The sequence below is a fragment of the Cetorhinus maximus genome, chromosome 3 (genome assembly GCF_964194155.1).
Source record: "Cetorhinus maximus chromosome 3, sCetMax3.hap1.1, whole genome shotgun sequence".
NCBI lineage: Eukaryota > Metazoa > Chordata > Chondrichthyes > Lamniformes > Cetorhinidae > Cetorhinus > Cetorhinus maximus.
The window spans coordinates 4,513,320-4,530,052 of NC_135881.1; the positions used below are offsets into that span (position 1 = coordinate 4,513,320).

The 16,733-nt window shown below is 47.2% G+C and overlaps 1 protein-coding gene and 1 long non-coding RNA gene across 2 annotated transcripts in view; both read right to left on the bottom strand.

Moving 5' to 3' along the window:
• Positions 1-454: 454 nt before the first annotated feature.
• On the bottom strand, positions 455-1,274 carry LOC144675077 (uncharacterized). The gene is made up of 2 exons (XR_013574753.1): positions 835-1,274; positions 455-684 (listed from the first exon to the last, which is right to left on the bottom strand). It is a non-coding gene; the product is annotated as an uncharacterized LOC144675077 (long non-coding RNA).
• A 1,378-nt stretch (positions 1,275-2,652) lies between these two features.
• The window catches only part of LOC144675088 (diacylglycerol O-acyltransferase 1-like), a 108,517-nt gene continuing 94,436 nt past the window's right edge, over positions 2,653-16,733 (bottom strand). The window contains exons 13-17 of the mRNA XM_078536117.1: positions 12,544-12,656; positions 11,494-11,559; positions 7,453-7,540; positions 3,929-3,991; positions 2,653-3,119 (exon numbers count right to left, since the gene is read on the bottom strand). Coding sequence (XP_078392243.1) covers positions 2,973-3,119; positions 3,929-3,991; positions 7,453-7,540; positions 11,494-11,559; positions 12,544-12,656 — 477 coding nt within the window. The 3' untranslated portion in view covers positions 2,653-2,972. The remainder of the gene's footprint in view (positions 3,120-3,928; positions 3,992-7,452; positions 7,541-11,493; positions 11,560-12,543; positions 12,657-16,733) is intronic.

Here is a 16,733-nt window from a genome sequence, read left to right on the forward strand (position 1 = left end):
GCACAAAAGCATTTGAAAGAATTAGGTTTTCTAATGACCCACCTTCTCCAACACTTAAGAATATTGTAACATGGTGAAACTTACATCCACTGTGTGTACACACATGGTGGGTGACTGGAAATGGATAATTGGAGTGTAGCTCTTGCAGGGAATTATACAGAGCGGTGGAGTATTTTATAATTTTAAGTACTCACCCATTCAAGTTTTTATTTTTTTTTAAACCGTATTAACAAGACTACATGAAGAGCTGCCAGGCCAAGACTCCTTCCTGCGTGGCCATTCTGTAAAATCCCCCCCCCCCCCGCCCCGATACAGATCATTCAGTGGCCTCGCTGGTTATATTGGAGAGTTCAGCCTTGTCACAGGTGGGCAGGCTGCATGAAAGCAGGGTACAAGGGGTGGAGACACTCATGTGGAGCGGATGAGAACAGGGGCACTAACGTGTGCCTTTAAAAAAAATAGATACACTTATAGAAATATAACTTGTTTCCGCCCCTCCTCCCTCCCCACCCACCCTTTATAAATCGGATGGACAAAAGTTTGCTATGAATAAAAGCTAATTCCTAACTTCACATCAAATGCCTTGTGTTCGATGGCAAAGGGATGTCCTTAAGTTATCATCATAATCAGAAATTACTGTTATTTTCTGAAGGTGAGATGAACTCTCTTCCCTCTGCCTCGTGTCTTGATGTTTAAATATCCTCTCCTCCATACCTTGGTGTTTAAATATCCTCTCCTCCATACCTTGATGTTTAAATATCCTCTCCTCCATACCTTGATGTTTAAATATCCTCTCCTCCATACCTTGGTGTTTAAATATCCTCTCCTCCATACCTTGATGTTTAAATATCCTCTCCTCCATACCTTGATGTTTAAGGTTTGGGAGCCTTGTCCACTGGGGAAGTGTATGTGAAAAGTTGCTGGGTGGCAGCCCCTTGGTGTAAACGGATTGCTGGTGACCCGGCTCAGGTAAAGTTTCAGAATTCAGCTCTCGCACAAGTTTTGAATCACTTCTGAATTCTGCACGCAATTAATTCATTAATTCACCTGTAGGCTTATAATAATAGCCCTCCCTCAGAGAGCACCCGCTCCAGTTGACGAGTTTGAATTAAATTCCTTTTTGCACTATTTAATGTTAGCACACTACCATTTTGTTTGGCACGAGGGGAAATGAAAGCCTCTCCAAGACCAAGGGTTAAAAAAAAAAAGCTTTGTACATCTCACCGCTGAATTTCAACTGGGACAAAACTGGCGTTGAGAGCCCCTTCTATCCCAGCCTGTACCCATACAGGCTGCAGTCTCATTCTCAGCGTCAACGGCAAGCGGATGACGACACCAGGTTTATACAACTTCTTACCAAATACATTGTGTGGTTGTGCAAATGAGGTGTAAAACAGCAAATTCTGTCACAAGGGGCTAAAACAAGATTGGCTTCAGAGAAAAATATTAATAAAAATATAAATGACTCCTCCACCCCACCCCACCCAATAAGCAGAGACATCACTAATACATCCCTGAAGTGTTTCTGTGGAACACATTTTATTCAGCTTTGCTGAGTGGGTTAAAATATGGCTGTTTCCCAATCAGGTTATCATCTTGTTGACCACCCTGCAAAAACAGTGGAACCGGACGGAGAGAGAGGTCCTACAAGCTGGACAGTCGTGTCGACAAGTCACCGTTTCCACCCAGGCTGCCCCATCCGATAGTCCCTTCACCTGCACCAAGCCCCGTGTCAGCAGCAGTACAGACATCTCTGTGAACTGCATCTGTTCCCTGTATCAGCCCTGAAAGCTTTAACTCAAAGGGGAACAGCACAGTCCTTTGCAACATAGTTTACATCACCCCTCCCCCACTCCTCCCAAACAAATGGGTAGTTTATCCATTCAGGGCAGTGGGGGATGTAAAGTTGGGGAGGCAAGGAAGGAACCTCACCTGCGTTAACTCAGCGGTCAGCAGACATTTTATTTTTGGATAAATGTTCCACACCCAATCGCATGGGGGCAGGTTATCCAGAGGGCTGACTTCAATCAAAAAGAAACTGGAGAAATTCGACATTGGGCTTATTAACTCTTGGGAACACATTCCTGAACACAGCTATCTCAAATCGAACCTGTCACCAGGAATACTCCTTTCAGGACACGGGGTAGAGGGTCAAGCACACCAGCTTTCCAAAGGGGCAGAAACCAAGAAATTCAAACTTCGTGAAGGTGAAAAAAAAAAATGTTTTTCTCTAAGGTCCTCTATACCCTCTCTCACTGGCTCAGCAACATACACCATCTCTAGCCAAAGGAGTTCAACCTTAATACCTTCAGACATCTCATCAAACAAAACGCCCAGCAGCAGCGATGTGATTTAACAGAGAAAAACAACAGCCAACTCCGTGATTTAATCTCCTACTTCTGAACGAGGAGGATGGGGGAGGGAGGGAGAAGAGGGGAATTAAATATTACATTCAACGGGGTCGTTTGCCTTGTTTGAGGATCAAACGCTGCAGACGGACAAAACCCCACTTTCCTCCGATGGACAGTTACGCTCGCGCCTTTTATGGATGGCACAAGTCACGCTCCTCATCTCAGTGGCTGGCTTGCTGCGAGTTGAAATTCTACTATCAACCTCATTCTACTCCATCCCGCAACCCCCTTCCCCACACCCTTCCCCAACCCTCCCTATCATCCATTCATCAGTTTCAGCCCTCTGGGCTCCATTTGCAATATTCAGTGACTGAGGTCCCATATCTCCCACTGCTCAGTGGGAGCTGAGTTCATGCACATGTGAGTGTACCGGCTGCAAATGGAATAATTAAAGCGATGGCGCGCTTGTGTTCCACAAACATTTCCTCCACCTCATCAAAACAAAAAGAAATAATTCCTCTCCCAAGAAATTTCCAGCAATTATAAAAATAAACGAGGAAGGCATCATCGTAGTCCTTTGTACAGCTACTCGGTCCTGTGGTTGTTGTGGGTTTCCTGCAATCACTGAGGTCCCTCATAGTTCAGGATATAATAATCGTGCACGTACATCAGCACTGCAATCGGCTGCCCAATGATCAGGGACAACCACACTGCTGCATTGCTGTAATTCCCACTCAGAAACCTCCCAACTAACCAAGCCAGCGGAACCTGGAAGTGAAAAAAAGGGTAAAGTGACTCAATATCTTTTTAACGCCCCCCTGTACTTCACCCTCCCTCTCTCTGCCATCACTCTCGCGCCCCCTCCCCCCGCCCCAATATACATAACCGAGGGACATTAGCAACAATGAACCAGCCTGAAAAACGTACACAAGTCTGCACTAAGCTGGGTTTCAGATCATGTACCCCTTAACCAGATGGCTAAATTTGCCTCTCCAATTCAGTGGATCATGAATGAAGCCAAATATTTTGGACAGTCACATTTGTTAAGCTTAAAATCACGTCTTTAGACTGGTCTATAGAGGGCGGGTGGGAAAGAACCTGCAGTGGAGCTGGTCAGAGATTTATTTTTAAGCGGCTGCGATCACTGCCAGTTTATGCTGTTGCTTGTTTTTAAAACCATTCATGGCTGCAGCAGTTTTACTTCTGAGAGCATGGGGATGATACTGGGTCAGGGAGAGGGAGGAAAATTCACTTCAGTCTGTCAGATGGCTTGTTTGCATCCTTCTCTCCTGTTCTTGTGCAATAACTGTGAAGTTCAGAGTTTCAGCTTCGTTACTACTTAAAGAAATCACCAATTGCCAAGACAAGAGGATGCATCCCTTTGTTCTTCAAGGAATGTTACCAAATCGTGCTGACCTGCTCCCAAACAATCCAAGGCCCAGTGCAGCCTCTCCATCTTGCCCAGCACCACAGGGAGGACTAGGAGTGGAACAGGATGGACTTCTGGTTTCTCCAAATCCATCTCCCACCACCAAAAACCCCAGAATCAAACCGTATTGATGCTGTTAGTTACTCACCTGAGCCATCATCCCCATGAACGCCCACAGACGGAACATCTTCAGAGGTATACTGACCAAGTACTGGGGAAATAAGACAGCCATTTAGGACTTGAGGTAGAGAGACAGTTGAAACACTACCTGGAAATCATAACACTGAAGTAGAGATGCAACTCGTTACATGTCAGCCATGGCTCAGTTGGTGGCAATCTCACCCAAGTCATAAGGTTGTGGGTTCAAGCACTACTCCAGAACGTGAGTGTGTAATCCATGCTGACCTCCCCAATGCCTTACTGTGGGAGTACTGCCACCTTTCACGTTCCTTTCCTTAGATGAGACATGAAACCGAGGCAGTGTCTACCCCCTTAAATGGGTGTAAGGACTCCCATGACACAATTTTGAAGAGTTAGGGGATCTAGAACCATAGAAAAGTTACAGCACAGGAAGAGGCTATTCAGCCAATTGTGTCTGCGTCGGCCGAACAAGAGAGAATAAAGTGTCCTGGATAATATTTATCCCTCAACCAACATCACAAACAGATTACAGCAGAGACCAGAAATCTGAAATAAAAACAGAAAATGCTGGAAACTCTCAGCAGGTCAGTTAACTCTTGTTTTTTTTCATTTGTTCATGGGATGTGGGTGTCACTGGCTAGGCCAGGGTTTATTGCCCATCCCTAATTGCCCTTGTTCAGAGGGTATTTGAGAGTCAACCACATGGCTGTGGGTCTGGAGTCACATGTAGGTCAGACCAGGTGAAGATGGCAGATTTCCTTCCCTAAAGGACATGAGTGAACTAGATGGGTTTTTACGACAATCGACAATGGTTTCATGGTCATCATTTAGACTTTTAATTCCAGATTTTTAATGAATTTAAATCCCACCATCTGCCATCCTCAGAGCATTACCCTGAGTCTCTGGATCACCAGTCCAGTGGCAATACCACTACACCACCTCCGTCCGCCCGTTTCTCTCTCCAAAGATGCTGCCCGAGCATTTTCTGCTCCTTCTGTTCTTAACACAAACTGGTCAACTCATTATTAATTTGGTGTTTGTCGGAGGTTGCTGTACGAACATACAAACAAGGAGCAGGAGGAGGCCAATCAGCCCCTCAAACCTGCTCCACCATTTAATAAGATCATGGCTGATCTGATAGTAACCCGAAATCCGCATCCCATCTACCCCGCCCCCGATAACCTATCACCTCCCCCCCCCGCCACCCCCGCCTTGCTTACCAAGAATCTATCCACTTCTCCGTTAAAAATATTCAAAGACTCTGCTTCCACCACCTTTTCAGGAAGAGAGTTCCAAAGGCTTACAACCCTCAGAAAAAATTTGGCCTCATCTCTGTTTTAAATGGGCAATCCCTTATTTTTAAACAGTGACCTTTAGTTCTAGATTTTACCACAAGAGGGAACATCCTCTCCACATCCACCCTCAGGATCTCATATGTTTCAATTAAGTCGCCTCTCACTCTTCCAAACTCCAGCAGATACAAGCCTAGCCTGTCCAACCTTTCCTCATAAGACAGCCCACCCATTCCAGATATTAGTCTGGTAAACCTTCCCTGAACTGCTGCCAATGCATTTACATCCTTCCTTAAATAAGGTGACCAGTACTGTACACAGTACTCCAGATGTGGTCTCACCAGTGCTCTGTATAACTGAACATAACATCCCTACTTTTGAGGTCTCGAGTCCGTATGACTCTTCACAACGGACTCGAAACGTTAACTGTGTTCCTCTCCGCAGATGCTGTCAGACCTGCTGAGTTTTTCCAGCTATTTTTGTTTTTGTTTCAGATTTCCAGCATCCGCAGTATTTTGCTTTTATCCCTACTATTGAATTCAATTCCCCTCGCAATAAATGATAACATTCTATTAGTTTTCCTAATTACTTGCTGTACTTCCACACTGGCCGTTTGCGATTCATGCACTAGGACACCCAGGTCCCTCTGCATCTCAGAGCTCTGACCATTTAGATAATATGCTTCTTTTATTCTTCCTGCCAAAATAGACAATTTCACTTTTTCCCACATTATACACCGTTTGCTAGATCTTTGCTCACTTGCTTAACATATCTATATCTTTTTGTAGCCTCATGTCCTCTTCACAACTTACTTTCCTACTTATCTTTGTGTCATCAGCAAATTTGGCAACCATCCCATCCATCCAAGTCATTTATATAAATTGTAAACAGTTGAGGTCCCAGCACTGATCCCTGTGGCCAACCTGAAAAAGACCCATTTATGCCTACTCTCTGCTTCCTGTTAGCCAGCCACTCTTCTATCCATGCCAATATGTTACCCCCTATACCATGAGCTTCTATTTTCTACAATAACCTTTGATGTGGCACCTTATCAAATGCCTTCTGGAAATCTAAGCACAGTACATCCACCAGTTCCCCTTTATTCACAGCACATGTTACTTCCTCAAAGAACTCCAATAAGTTGGATAAACACAATTTCCCTTTCGCAAAACCATGTTGACTCTGCCTGATGACCTTGAGCTTATCCAAGTGCCCTGCTACAACTTCTTTAATAATAGCTTCTAACATTTTCCCTATGACAGATGTTAGGCTAACTGGCCTGTAGTTTCCTGCTTTCTGTCTCCCTCCCTTTTTGAATAAAGGAGTTACATTTGTTATCTTCCAATCTAATGGGACCTTCCCTGAATCTAGGGAGTTTTGGAAAATTAAAACCAATGCATCAACTATCTCACTAGACACTTCTTTTAAGACCCTTGGATGAAGTTCATCAGGACCCAGGCTCTTGTCAGCCCACAGCTCCAGCAATCTAGTCAGTGCCACTTCTCTGGTGACTGTAATTTTCCTGACTTCCTCCCCCACTTCCATTTCCTGGTTTATTGCTGCTTCTGGGATGTTACTTGTATCCTCTACAGTGAAAACTGATGCAAAATTGGTTGTCATGTTCTCCAACAGTGCATCTGACTATATTTCAAAATGTACTTCTCTGGTTGTAAAAGTACTTTGCCGTGTCCTGATGGTGTTTTGATGGAAGGAACATGATGCCCTCACTCCTGTTTCCACTGCTAACGCACATGATGCCATTTCCAGCAATTTGCTTTGGTTGAGATTTCCAGCATTTGGTGTTCATCTGTTTATCTTGACAATCTCCAAAAGAGATAAGTCTTCTCCCTTCCCATGTTGTGAAAGTGTATTAATAAATACACCACGGGGACTGCAGCGGTTCAAGCCGGCAGCTCATCACCACCTTCCCAAGGTCAAACAGGGATGGGCAACAAATGCTGGCCTCACCTCTGACGCTCACATCCCATGAAAGGATAAATTAAAAAATGATGTAACAGCAGCAAGGTTGCATTGGCAGATGATGGACGATGCAGAGGGTTAAGTGCACAATAAGTGCCACTGAACTGAAGGCAGGAGCTACAAGTGATATTGCATGTGAAGGCTGGGGGAGGGGGGCAGGCAGTCAGCAGGGGAAATGGAGCAGTGCAGAGGCGCAATGCTGACAAGCACCATTAATAATCTCAGCAGAAAAGGAAACTCAAAAACCCCACATGCTGACCTCATGAAGGAAAGCTGATGCGAAAAAAACAGCCGTCTGGGCCATTCTCTTGTCCACTCCTCTCTTCAACATGGGCTTATAGAAATGTCTGCACACAAAACAGAAAGATATTTAACAGGCTTACTTCATCAACATTCTTCCCCAACCAACACACAAACAAGTCTTTGACCCATCACCCCCGTCCTCCCTGACCCACACCCATCACCCCTGTCCTCACTGACCCACACTCATCACCCCCGTCCTCCCTGACCCACACCCATTACCCCCGTCCTCACTGACCCACACCCATCACCCCCGTCCTCACTGACCCACACCCATCACCCCTGTCCTCACTGACCCACACTCATCACCCCCGTCCTCCCTGACCCACACCCATTACCCCCGTCCTCACTGACCCACACCCATCACCCCCGTCCTCACTGACCCACACCCATCACCCCCGTCCTCACTGACCCACACCCATCACCTCCCCCCCGTCCTCACTGACCCACACCCATCACCCCCGTCCTCACTGACCCACACCCATCACCCCCGTCCTCCCTGACCCACACCCATTACCCCTCCGTCCTCACTGACCCACACCCATCACCACCCCCCGTCCTCACTGACCCACACCCATCACCACCCCCCGTCCTCACTGACCCACACCCATCACCCCCGTCCTCACTGACCCACACCCATCAACCCCGTCCTCACTGACCCACACCCATCACCCCCGTCCTCCCTGACCCACACCCATCAAACCCGTCCTCCCTGACCCACACCCATCACCCCCGTCCTCACTGACCCACACCCATCACCCCCCGTCCTCCCTGACCCACACCCATCACCCCCGTCCTCACTGACCCACACCCATCACCCCCGTCCTCACTGACCCACACCCATCACCCCCCCATCCTCACTGACCCACACCCATCACCCCCCCCGTCCTCCCTGACCCACACCCATCACCCCCGTCCTCCCTGACCCACACCCATCACCCCCCCGTCCTCACTGACCCACACCCATCAACCCCGTCCTCACTGACCCACACCCATCACCCCCGTCCTCCCTGACCCACACCCATCAACCCCGTCCTCACTGACCCACACCCATCAACCCCGTCCTCACTGACCCACACCCATCACCCCCGTCCTCCCTGACCCACACCCATCAACCCCGTCCTCCCTGACCCACACCCATCACCCCCGTCCTCACTGACCCACACCCATCACCCCCCGTCCTCCCTGACCCACACCCATCACCCCCGTCCTCACTGACCCACACCCATCACCCCCATCCTCACTGACCCACACCCATCACCCCCCCCGTCCTCCCTGACCCACACCCATCACCCCCGTCCTCCCTGACCCACACCCATCACCCCCCCGTCCTCACTGACCCACACCCATCACCCCCCCGTCCTCACTGACCCACACCCATCACCCCCGTCCTCACTGACCCACACCCATCACCCCCGTCCTCACTGACCCACACCCATCACCCCCGTCCTCACTGACCCACACCCATCACCCCCGTCCTCACTGACCCACACCCATCACCCCCGTCCTCCCTGACCCACACCCATCACCCCCGTCCTCACTGACCCACACCCATCACCCCCCCGTCCTCACTGACCCACACCCATCACCCCCCCGTCCTCACTGACCCACACCCATCACCCCCGTCCTCACTGACCCACACCCATCACCCCCGTCCTCACTGACCCACACCCATCACCCCCCCGTCCTCACTGACCCACACCCATCACCCCCGTCCTCCCTGACCCACACCCATCACCCCCGTCCTCCCTGACCCACACCAAGCCCACCATCCTCGCTGACCCACACCTGTCAGATTCCCCCCCTGCCCACCATCCTCACTGACCCACACCTGTCAGATTCCCGCCCTGCCCACCATCCTCACTGACCCACACCTGTCAGATTGCCCCCTGCCCACCATCCTCACTGACCCACACCTGTCAGATTGCCCCCTGCCCACCATCCTCACTGACCCACACCTGTCAGATTCCCCCCTGCCCACCATCCTCACTGACCCACACCTGTCAGATTCCCGCCTGCCCACCATCCTCACTGACCCACACCTGTCAGATTCCCCCCCACTGCCCACCATCCTCACTGACCCACACCTGTCAGATTCCACCCCCCTGCCCACCATCCTCACTGACCCACACCTGTCAGATTCCCCCCCTGCCCACCATCCTCGCTGACCCACACCTGTCAGATTCCCCCCCTGCCCACCATCCTCGCTGACCCACACCTGTCAGATTCCCCCCCCTGCCCACCATCCTCACTGACCCACACCTGTCAGATTCCCCCCTGCCCACCATCCTCACTGACACACACCTGTCAGATTCTTCCCCTGCCCACCATCCTCACTGACCCGCACTGGGCCACCAAATCCCTCAGATTTGAAGATTTTTCACCTTCAAGTCCGTCTGCAGCTTCACCCCGAACCACGCTCAAATCTAATAAGAACATTTTTAAAAAAAATCATGTAGGTCGACAATGCGACAATGTGTTCGGGTAACTGGGGGAGGTGGTGGGGGGGTCCTCCAGTATATTTACTGGTTTCTAAGGATAAGTGTTCAAGTATAAAATGGATCTGTAACAATACTGCTACCGTGTAATCTTAAGAATATCCATAGGTATGTTTTGTTTTCCCTTTGTATTAACCCAAGAGACCATTATGTCTTGCAAGTGCAGATAACATTAGGAAAGTGGGGGTAGAATGAAAAGAGAGACCCTTTAAAGAGATAATGGGAAGTATAACAAATTAAATTAACAGAATAGCAGAAATAAAATGAAAAGGACAACAAGGAGAGGCAGCTACATTCCCATGGGAACGTAGACTAGGCATCTTAATTAAAATGAGAGAAGAGGAGGCGGAGGACTGGGGTCCTGATAAAAGACAGGATCCTTTACCCGGAGTCATCAGCCTGTCAAGGACACTACATGTCTATAGTATAAAAGGTGCCTCTTTCTATTGCCACTGCACTGACAACAGCTTCAGGAGGAGAGAAACAACTGATGTGAGGAATTATTAGCTTGAATCCTGAGGAACAGGAGGCTTGTGTACATGTTATCCCCATAATTGGACAATAAGGTGATGCCAGTGTCAATGATCAGTCTAGCAAAATGTTGTGGTTTTTTTTTGTATTATAGGAAGGGGTATAAAAAGCAGGTCCAAACAGTCAGAACGTGTAGAAGGCTTTGAGAGACACTGAGAGCCAGCCAAGGGTTTGGATAGGGGGTTGCAGGCACTTGTTACCATGACTTTAACTCAAGGCATAAACGGGGTAATATAAATCTCAATTATGTAAACTACTGTTCATATTCTGTAATCTTATCAAGTCTTGCATGTATGGAGCGTAAACAGCTGCGTGGATTGTTGGGCCGATGGCCTGTTTCTGTGCTGTAAACTCTTTTTGGCCAGCCCACCTAATCTCTCCTCCTTTGTCAGTGTTCCTGTTCCTTATACCTCTGCCAATCATCTTGGGGCTCTCTCTTTCACCAATGTTAAGGACACTACTGACACGGATATTATCAGATCAGAAACTGTTGGCACAGAAAGGCTTTCTACACGTTTGACTCATATCACTGAGGCCAGAGAAACTTGGGAGTGTAGAAAGAAGCTATTGGGTGCAGTAACTGTTAGAAACCTATAAAATTCGAACAGGACTAGACAGGGTAGATGCAGGAAGGATGTTCCCGATGGTGGGGGGAGTCCAGAACCAGGGGTCACAGTCTGAGGATATGGGGTAGACCATTTAGGACTGAGATGAGGAGAAATTTCTTCACCCAGAGAGTGGTGAACCTGTGGAATTCGTTACCACAGAAAGTAGTTGAGACCAAAACATTGTATGTTTTCAAAAAGGAGTTAGATTTAGCTCATGGGGCAAAAGGGATCAAAGGGTATGGGGAGAAAGCAGGAGCAGGCTATTGAGTTGGATGATCAGCCATGACCATAATTAATGGTGGAGCAGGCTCGAAGGGCCGAATGGCCTATTCCTGCTCCTAGTTTCTATGTAACTGTCCTCACCTGCTGCACCACTTGTGCACGGGAATGTTCCAGTTCTTCCAAAAGTACGTCACAGTCTCTGAATTCCTAGGGCAAAAACAGATTGTTATACATTTACTTCAGCATTGACAACCTTGCCACTATCTTCCCAGGATACACCACGCCATCCATTTCTCCTCTCCCTCCAACCTCGGTCAAGAGAAATTGGCCAAAGCAATTTAAAAAAAATAATAACATGGGTTCTATCCACCACTCAGCAGGTAGGTGATCAGCAGGTAGGTGAGGTACTGAGCTGCAGAGAGCAGGACAATTCCTTTTCTGTATTTAGCAAACTCATAAGTGAAGAGGAAAAGCAATGCAACACTACAAATCAGCTTCAGCATCCCTCCTGGATGGGGACCGTTTTGGGGGTGGGGGGCAGGGGGAGGAGAACAGTGGGTAGTGGGGTGTAAGAGGCTACAGCCACAACAATCACTGCTGGGAAGTGCATGACTGAGAGATCTGGAGCAGTTTAGCAAAGTAACCTGGCTCTGCTGACATGGGACAGCATTTAGCCAAAGATACTTAAGCCTGTCGCATTCATAAAGCTTCGGCTCAGCGACTTTGGAAATTGTCACTCGTCACCAAGGGTGAAATCCCAACATCCCCATGGTGGCTAATTTAACATCCAGAATGTGCCAACAATGACTACCTGTGATGAAGACAATAGTGTCAACGTATATCCTGGTGTAATGATGAAAAAAAATACAGGAAAAAGAAAACAGAAAGGGAGGAGGAGAAACGAAAGACTACTGGAATTTGAACCTCTTAGCTTCAACAGACAATGACACTGGAGGGATTGGACTAGGAAGAGAGTTAGAGAGATCAACAGTTCAAGGGGACTGATCAATTGGAGTTCAATTTCGATATGTGTACTCCGGACAGTCGGTCTCTCAGAAACCTCATGGGTGACTAACCTGAGTGTACTGTTGATAATGAAATCAAACACATCCCAACCGGAATATTGAGAGAAAGATCTTCCAGGATGGATATAGAGTGCAATATCTCATAACTCCAGAGCCCAGTTCTTACCACCAGTCCCTGTAGAACTCGCGATCTCCAAACATCATCAGTTCAGCTAAAACGTTCATGGAGGAATGGAAGAACCAATAGAAGAAGATGAGCCAGATCAGGTGGTTGGGAACCTGCAAAATGGCAAAGAATGGAGAATTCAGCTCAAGGTTTTTTTGGTTGCATTTCTATTCTCTTCAAGGTCATGGACAGCCACTGAGGTGAAGACATGCAGTGAAACCACAAGCCAGTTATCAACATCTACACAAGACCAGTTATCTGTGACTGTGCTGCATCAGAGGTGTTCATCCACTGTTTAATAAACTTCAAGCGCACACAAATTAAATAAAAGTTTTATTATTCAGGAGCTGAGTGCCCGACTCCAATGCAGTTTTGGATAGTGAGAGTTGCTCACTTGAATACAGACCCTATAGCCCATGATGTTAAACAGCATCACAGCCATGCAGCTCAAACAAGCTCAAACACGGGGATCGAGATTGCTGGGTACTGCAATAGGAGCAGGGACAAGCAGCACTAGAGCGATGCGACAAGGGTCACAGCCACAATACTCCATTGATGAGACCCATACAATTCTACACACAGTGGAAAGCTGTTAATGCAATTCTGCACTCCACGTCTTGTTTTCCTTACGTTGAACCCCCACCCCACCCCCCTCCCCCACCCCTCACCACCAGGGGTGCTGAAAGAACAATAAAATCATTTTTTTTTTCAAACCAGTTCTCTTCTGCAAACAGCTACTTGAAGGTAAATCAGTGTTGGGGCAGTGGAAAGCATTCAAGGAAGAGGTAAAGAGGATTCAGAACAAATATAATTCCACCAAGAAGAACGGCGGGACTCGCAAATCCAGACCCCACTGGATGTGAAAAGGCAAAAAAAAAAAGTCTACGACAGATGCCAGGAGCTCAACACCGCAGCAAGTCTGGAGAGGTTTAGTAAATGTAATGCTGAGAAGTTAAAAAGCAATCAAAAGCAGAGAGGGCATGAAAAATCCTCAAGGAAATCCCAAAGTGGGATTTGTTTTATAAACACAAAGAGCTAGAGGATAACTAAGGAAACAGAATGGCCAATTAGAGACCAAAAATGTACCTTGTGTGTGGAGGCAGAAGTCGTGGGAATGGTCCTTAATGAATACTTTGTATTTGTTTTCATCAGTGAGAGGGATGAAGCAGACCTTGTAGTTATGGAGGCAGAGTGCGGAATATTGGATGAGAGATTAAACATTGTGAGGGAGGAAATACCAAGGGGCTTAGAATCTTTGAAAGTGAATAAACCAGCACCCTGCATGAAATGCATCCCAGGCCTCCAAGGGGTCATAACAGAAGAAATAGCGGAGACTCTAACCATTGTTTTCCATTCCTCTGCAGTTATAGACGTGCTGCTGGGGGACTGCAAACGTTGTACCGTTGTTAGAAAGGGATAGACGGAGTAATTACAGACCAGTCAGCCTAACCTGGGCGGTGGGAAAGGCATTGGAAACAATTCTGAGGCACAGTATAAACCTTCATTTAGAGAGACATGGATTAATCAATCATTAGCATAGATTTGTTAAGAGAAGGTTATGTCTGACTAATTTGATTGTATTTTTTGAGGAATAACAAGGAAGGCTGGTGAGGGCAGCACGTCTGATGTAGTCGACATGGATTTTTAGCAAGGCTTTTGATAAAATCCCACATGGCACACTGATTAGTAAATTAAATGCTTATGATCAGTGACTAGGGGCATCAATTTATGGTGACTGGTAGAAGGATTAGAGGTGAGACGAAGAAAAGGTTTTTCACCCAGAGGGTTGTGGGGGGTCTGGAACTCACTGCCTGAAAGGGGAGTAGAGGCTGATACCCTCAACTCATATAAAAGGTGCCTGGATATGCACCTCCTGTGCTGTAACCTGCAGGGCTACGGTCCGAATGCTGGAAAGTGGGGTTAGGCTGGGGGGCTCGTTTTTTGGCCAGCACAGACGCGATGGGCCGAGTGGCCTCTTTCTGTGCCGCAGACGTTCTATTGTTCTATGGGATCCAAGGAAAGTGGCAAATTTGACTCAGTGGCAGGAAGCAAAGGGATGAGGCTGGTGGGTGTTTTGGTACCTAGAGGGCTGTTTCCAGTGAAGTTCCATGGGCCTCAGCGCTGGGGAACTTGCTATTTGTGGTACATATATTTAACAATGATTTGGACTTAACTGTAGGGTGCTTGATTAAGAAGTTTGCAAATACAAAAATTGGTGAGGAAAAAAAATCTGTAGAATGCAGGAAGATATCAATGGACTGGTCAGATGGGCAGAAAAGTGGCAAATGGAATTCAATCTGAAGAAGTGTGAGGTAATGCATTTGGGGAGGTCAAACAAAGGCAAAGGGATACAAAAGAAATGGGAGGATATTGAGAGGTGCAGAGGAACAAAGGAACCCTGGAGTGCATGTCCGCACATCTCTGCAGGTGGATAAAGTTGTTCAGAAGGCATATGGGGTACTTTCCTTCATTAGCCGAGGCCTGGGGTATAAGAGCAGGGAGGTTGTACCAGAACTGTATAAAACACTAGTTGGTCCACAGCTAGCGAACTGTGTACGTTTCTGATCACCACATTACAGGAAGGATGTGATCGCTGTAGAAAGGGTTACACCATCTCCAAGGCACGGGTCAGAAGTGTGATGGAATACTCTCCACTTGCCTGGATGAGTGCAGCTACATCAACACTCAAGAAGACTGACGTACAGTGGCAGCAGTGTGTACCATCTACAAGATGCACTGCAGCAACTCCTTCCAAACAGCTCCTTCCAAACCCACAACCGCTACCACCTAGAAGGACAAGGGCAGCGGATACATGGGAACACCACCATCTGGAAGTTTCCCTCCAAGTCACTCACCATCCTGACTTGGAAATATATCACCGTTCCTTCACTGTCACTGGGTCGAAATCCTGGAACTCCCTTCCTAACAGCACTTTGGGTTTACCTACACCACATGGACCGCAGCAGTTCAAGAAGGCAGCTCACTACCACCTTCTCAAGGGCAATTAGGGATGGGCAATAAACGTTGGCCCAGCCAGCGATGCCCACATCCCGTGAATGAATAAAAACAAGAGATTTACAATGTTCCTGGGAATGGAGAATTGAGAAAGATTGGATAGGCTGGGGTTGTTTCCTTTGGAGCAGAGGAGGCTGAGGGGAGATTTAATTGAGGTGTATAAAATTATGAGGGGCCTAGATTGAGTGGATAGGGGGGATCTATTTCCCTTAGCAGAGGGGTCAATAGCCGGGGCATAGATTTAAAGTAATTGATGGAAGGATTAGAGGAGAGTCGGAGTATTTTTTTCATTTAGAGGATGGTGGTGTCTGGAACACACTGCCTGAAAGTGTGGGAGGCAGAGACTCTCATTGCATTTAAAAAAAACACTCGGACATGCATGTGAAGTATTGTAACCTACAGGACTACAGATCAAGAGCTGGAAGGTGGGACTAGATTAGATAGCTCTTTGCCCAGCACAAACAAGGTTAGGATGTAGAATCGGTTTGGGTGGAGGTGAGGAATAGTAAGGGAAATAAGTCATTAGTGGGAGTGTTCTACAGGCCCCCTAACAGTAGCCACAGTGTAGGACAAAGTATTCAAGGGGAAATATTGTGTGCTTGTGATAAAGGGACGGCAATAATCATGGGTGATTTTAATCTACATATAAATTGGAAAAATCAGATTGGCAGTAGTAGCCTGGATGAGGATTTCTTAGAATGCTTTTGAGATAGTTTCTTAGAGCAGCATGTTCTGGAACCAACCAGAGAGGTTACAATAGACCTGCTATTGTGTAATGCGACAGGATTAATGAATGACCTCAGAGTAAAGGCAGCCCTAGGTAGCAGCGACCACAATATTTTACGTCCAGTTTCAAAGGAAGAAGAGTGGGTCTAAGATTAGTATCTTAAACTTAAATAAGGGAAACTATGTGGCCATGAAAGCTGAGCTAGTTGAAGTGAACTGAGATATTAGGCTAGAGGACATATTAATAGAGAAGCAGTGGCAGACATTTAAGGGGATATTTCAGAGTATTCAGAATAAGTAGCATTCCTAGTATAAAGAAAAATTCTAAAGGGGGGACCCACCATCCGTGGTTAACTAAAGAAGTTAAGGAAAGCATCAAACTTAAGGAAAAAGCATATAACTCCACAATTATGAGAGGCAGGACAAATGATTGGTCAGCATATAAAGAA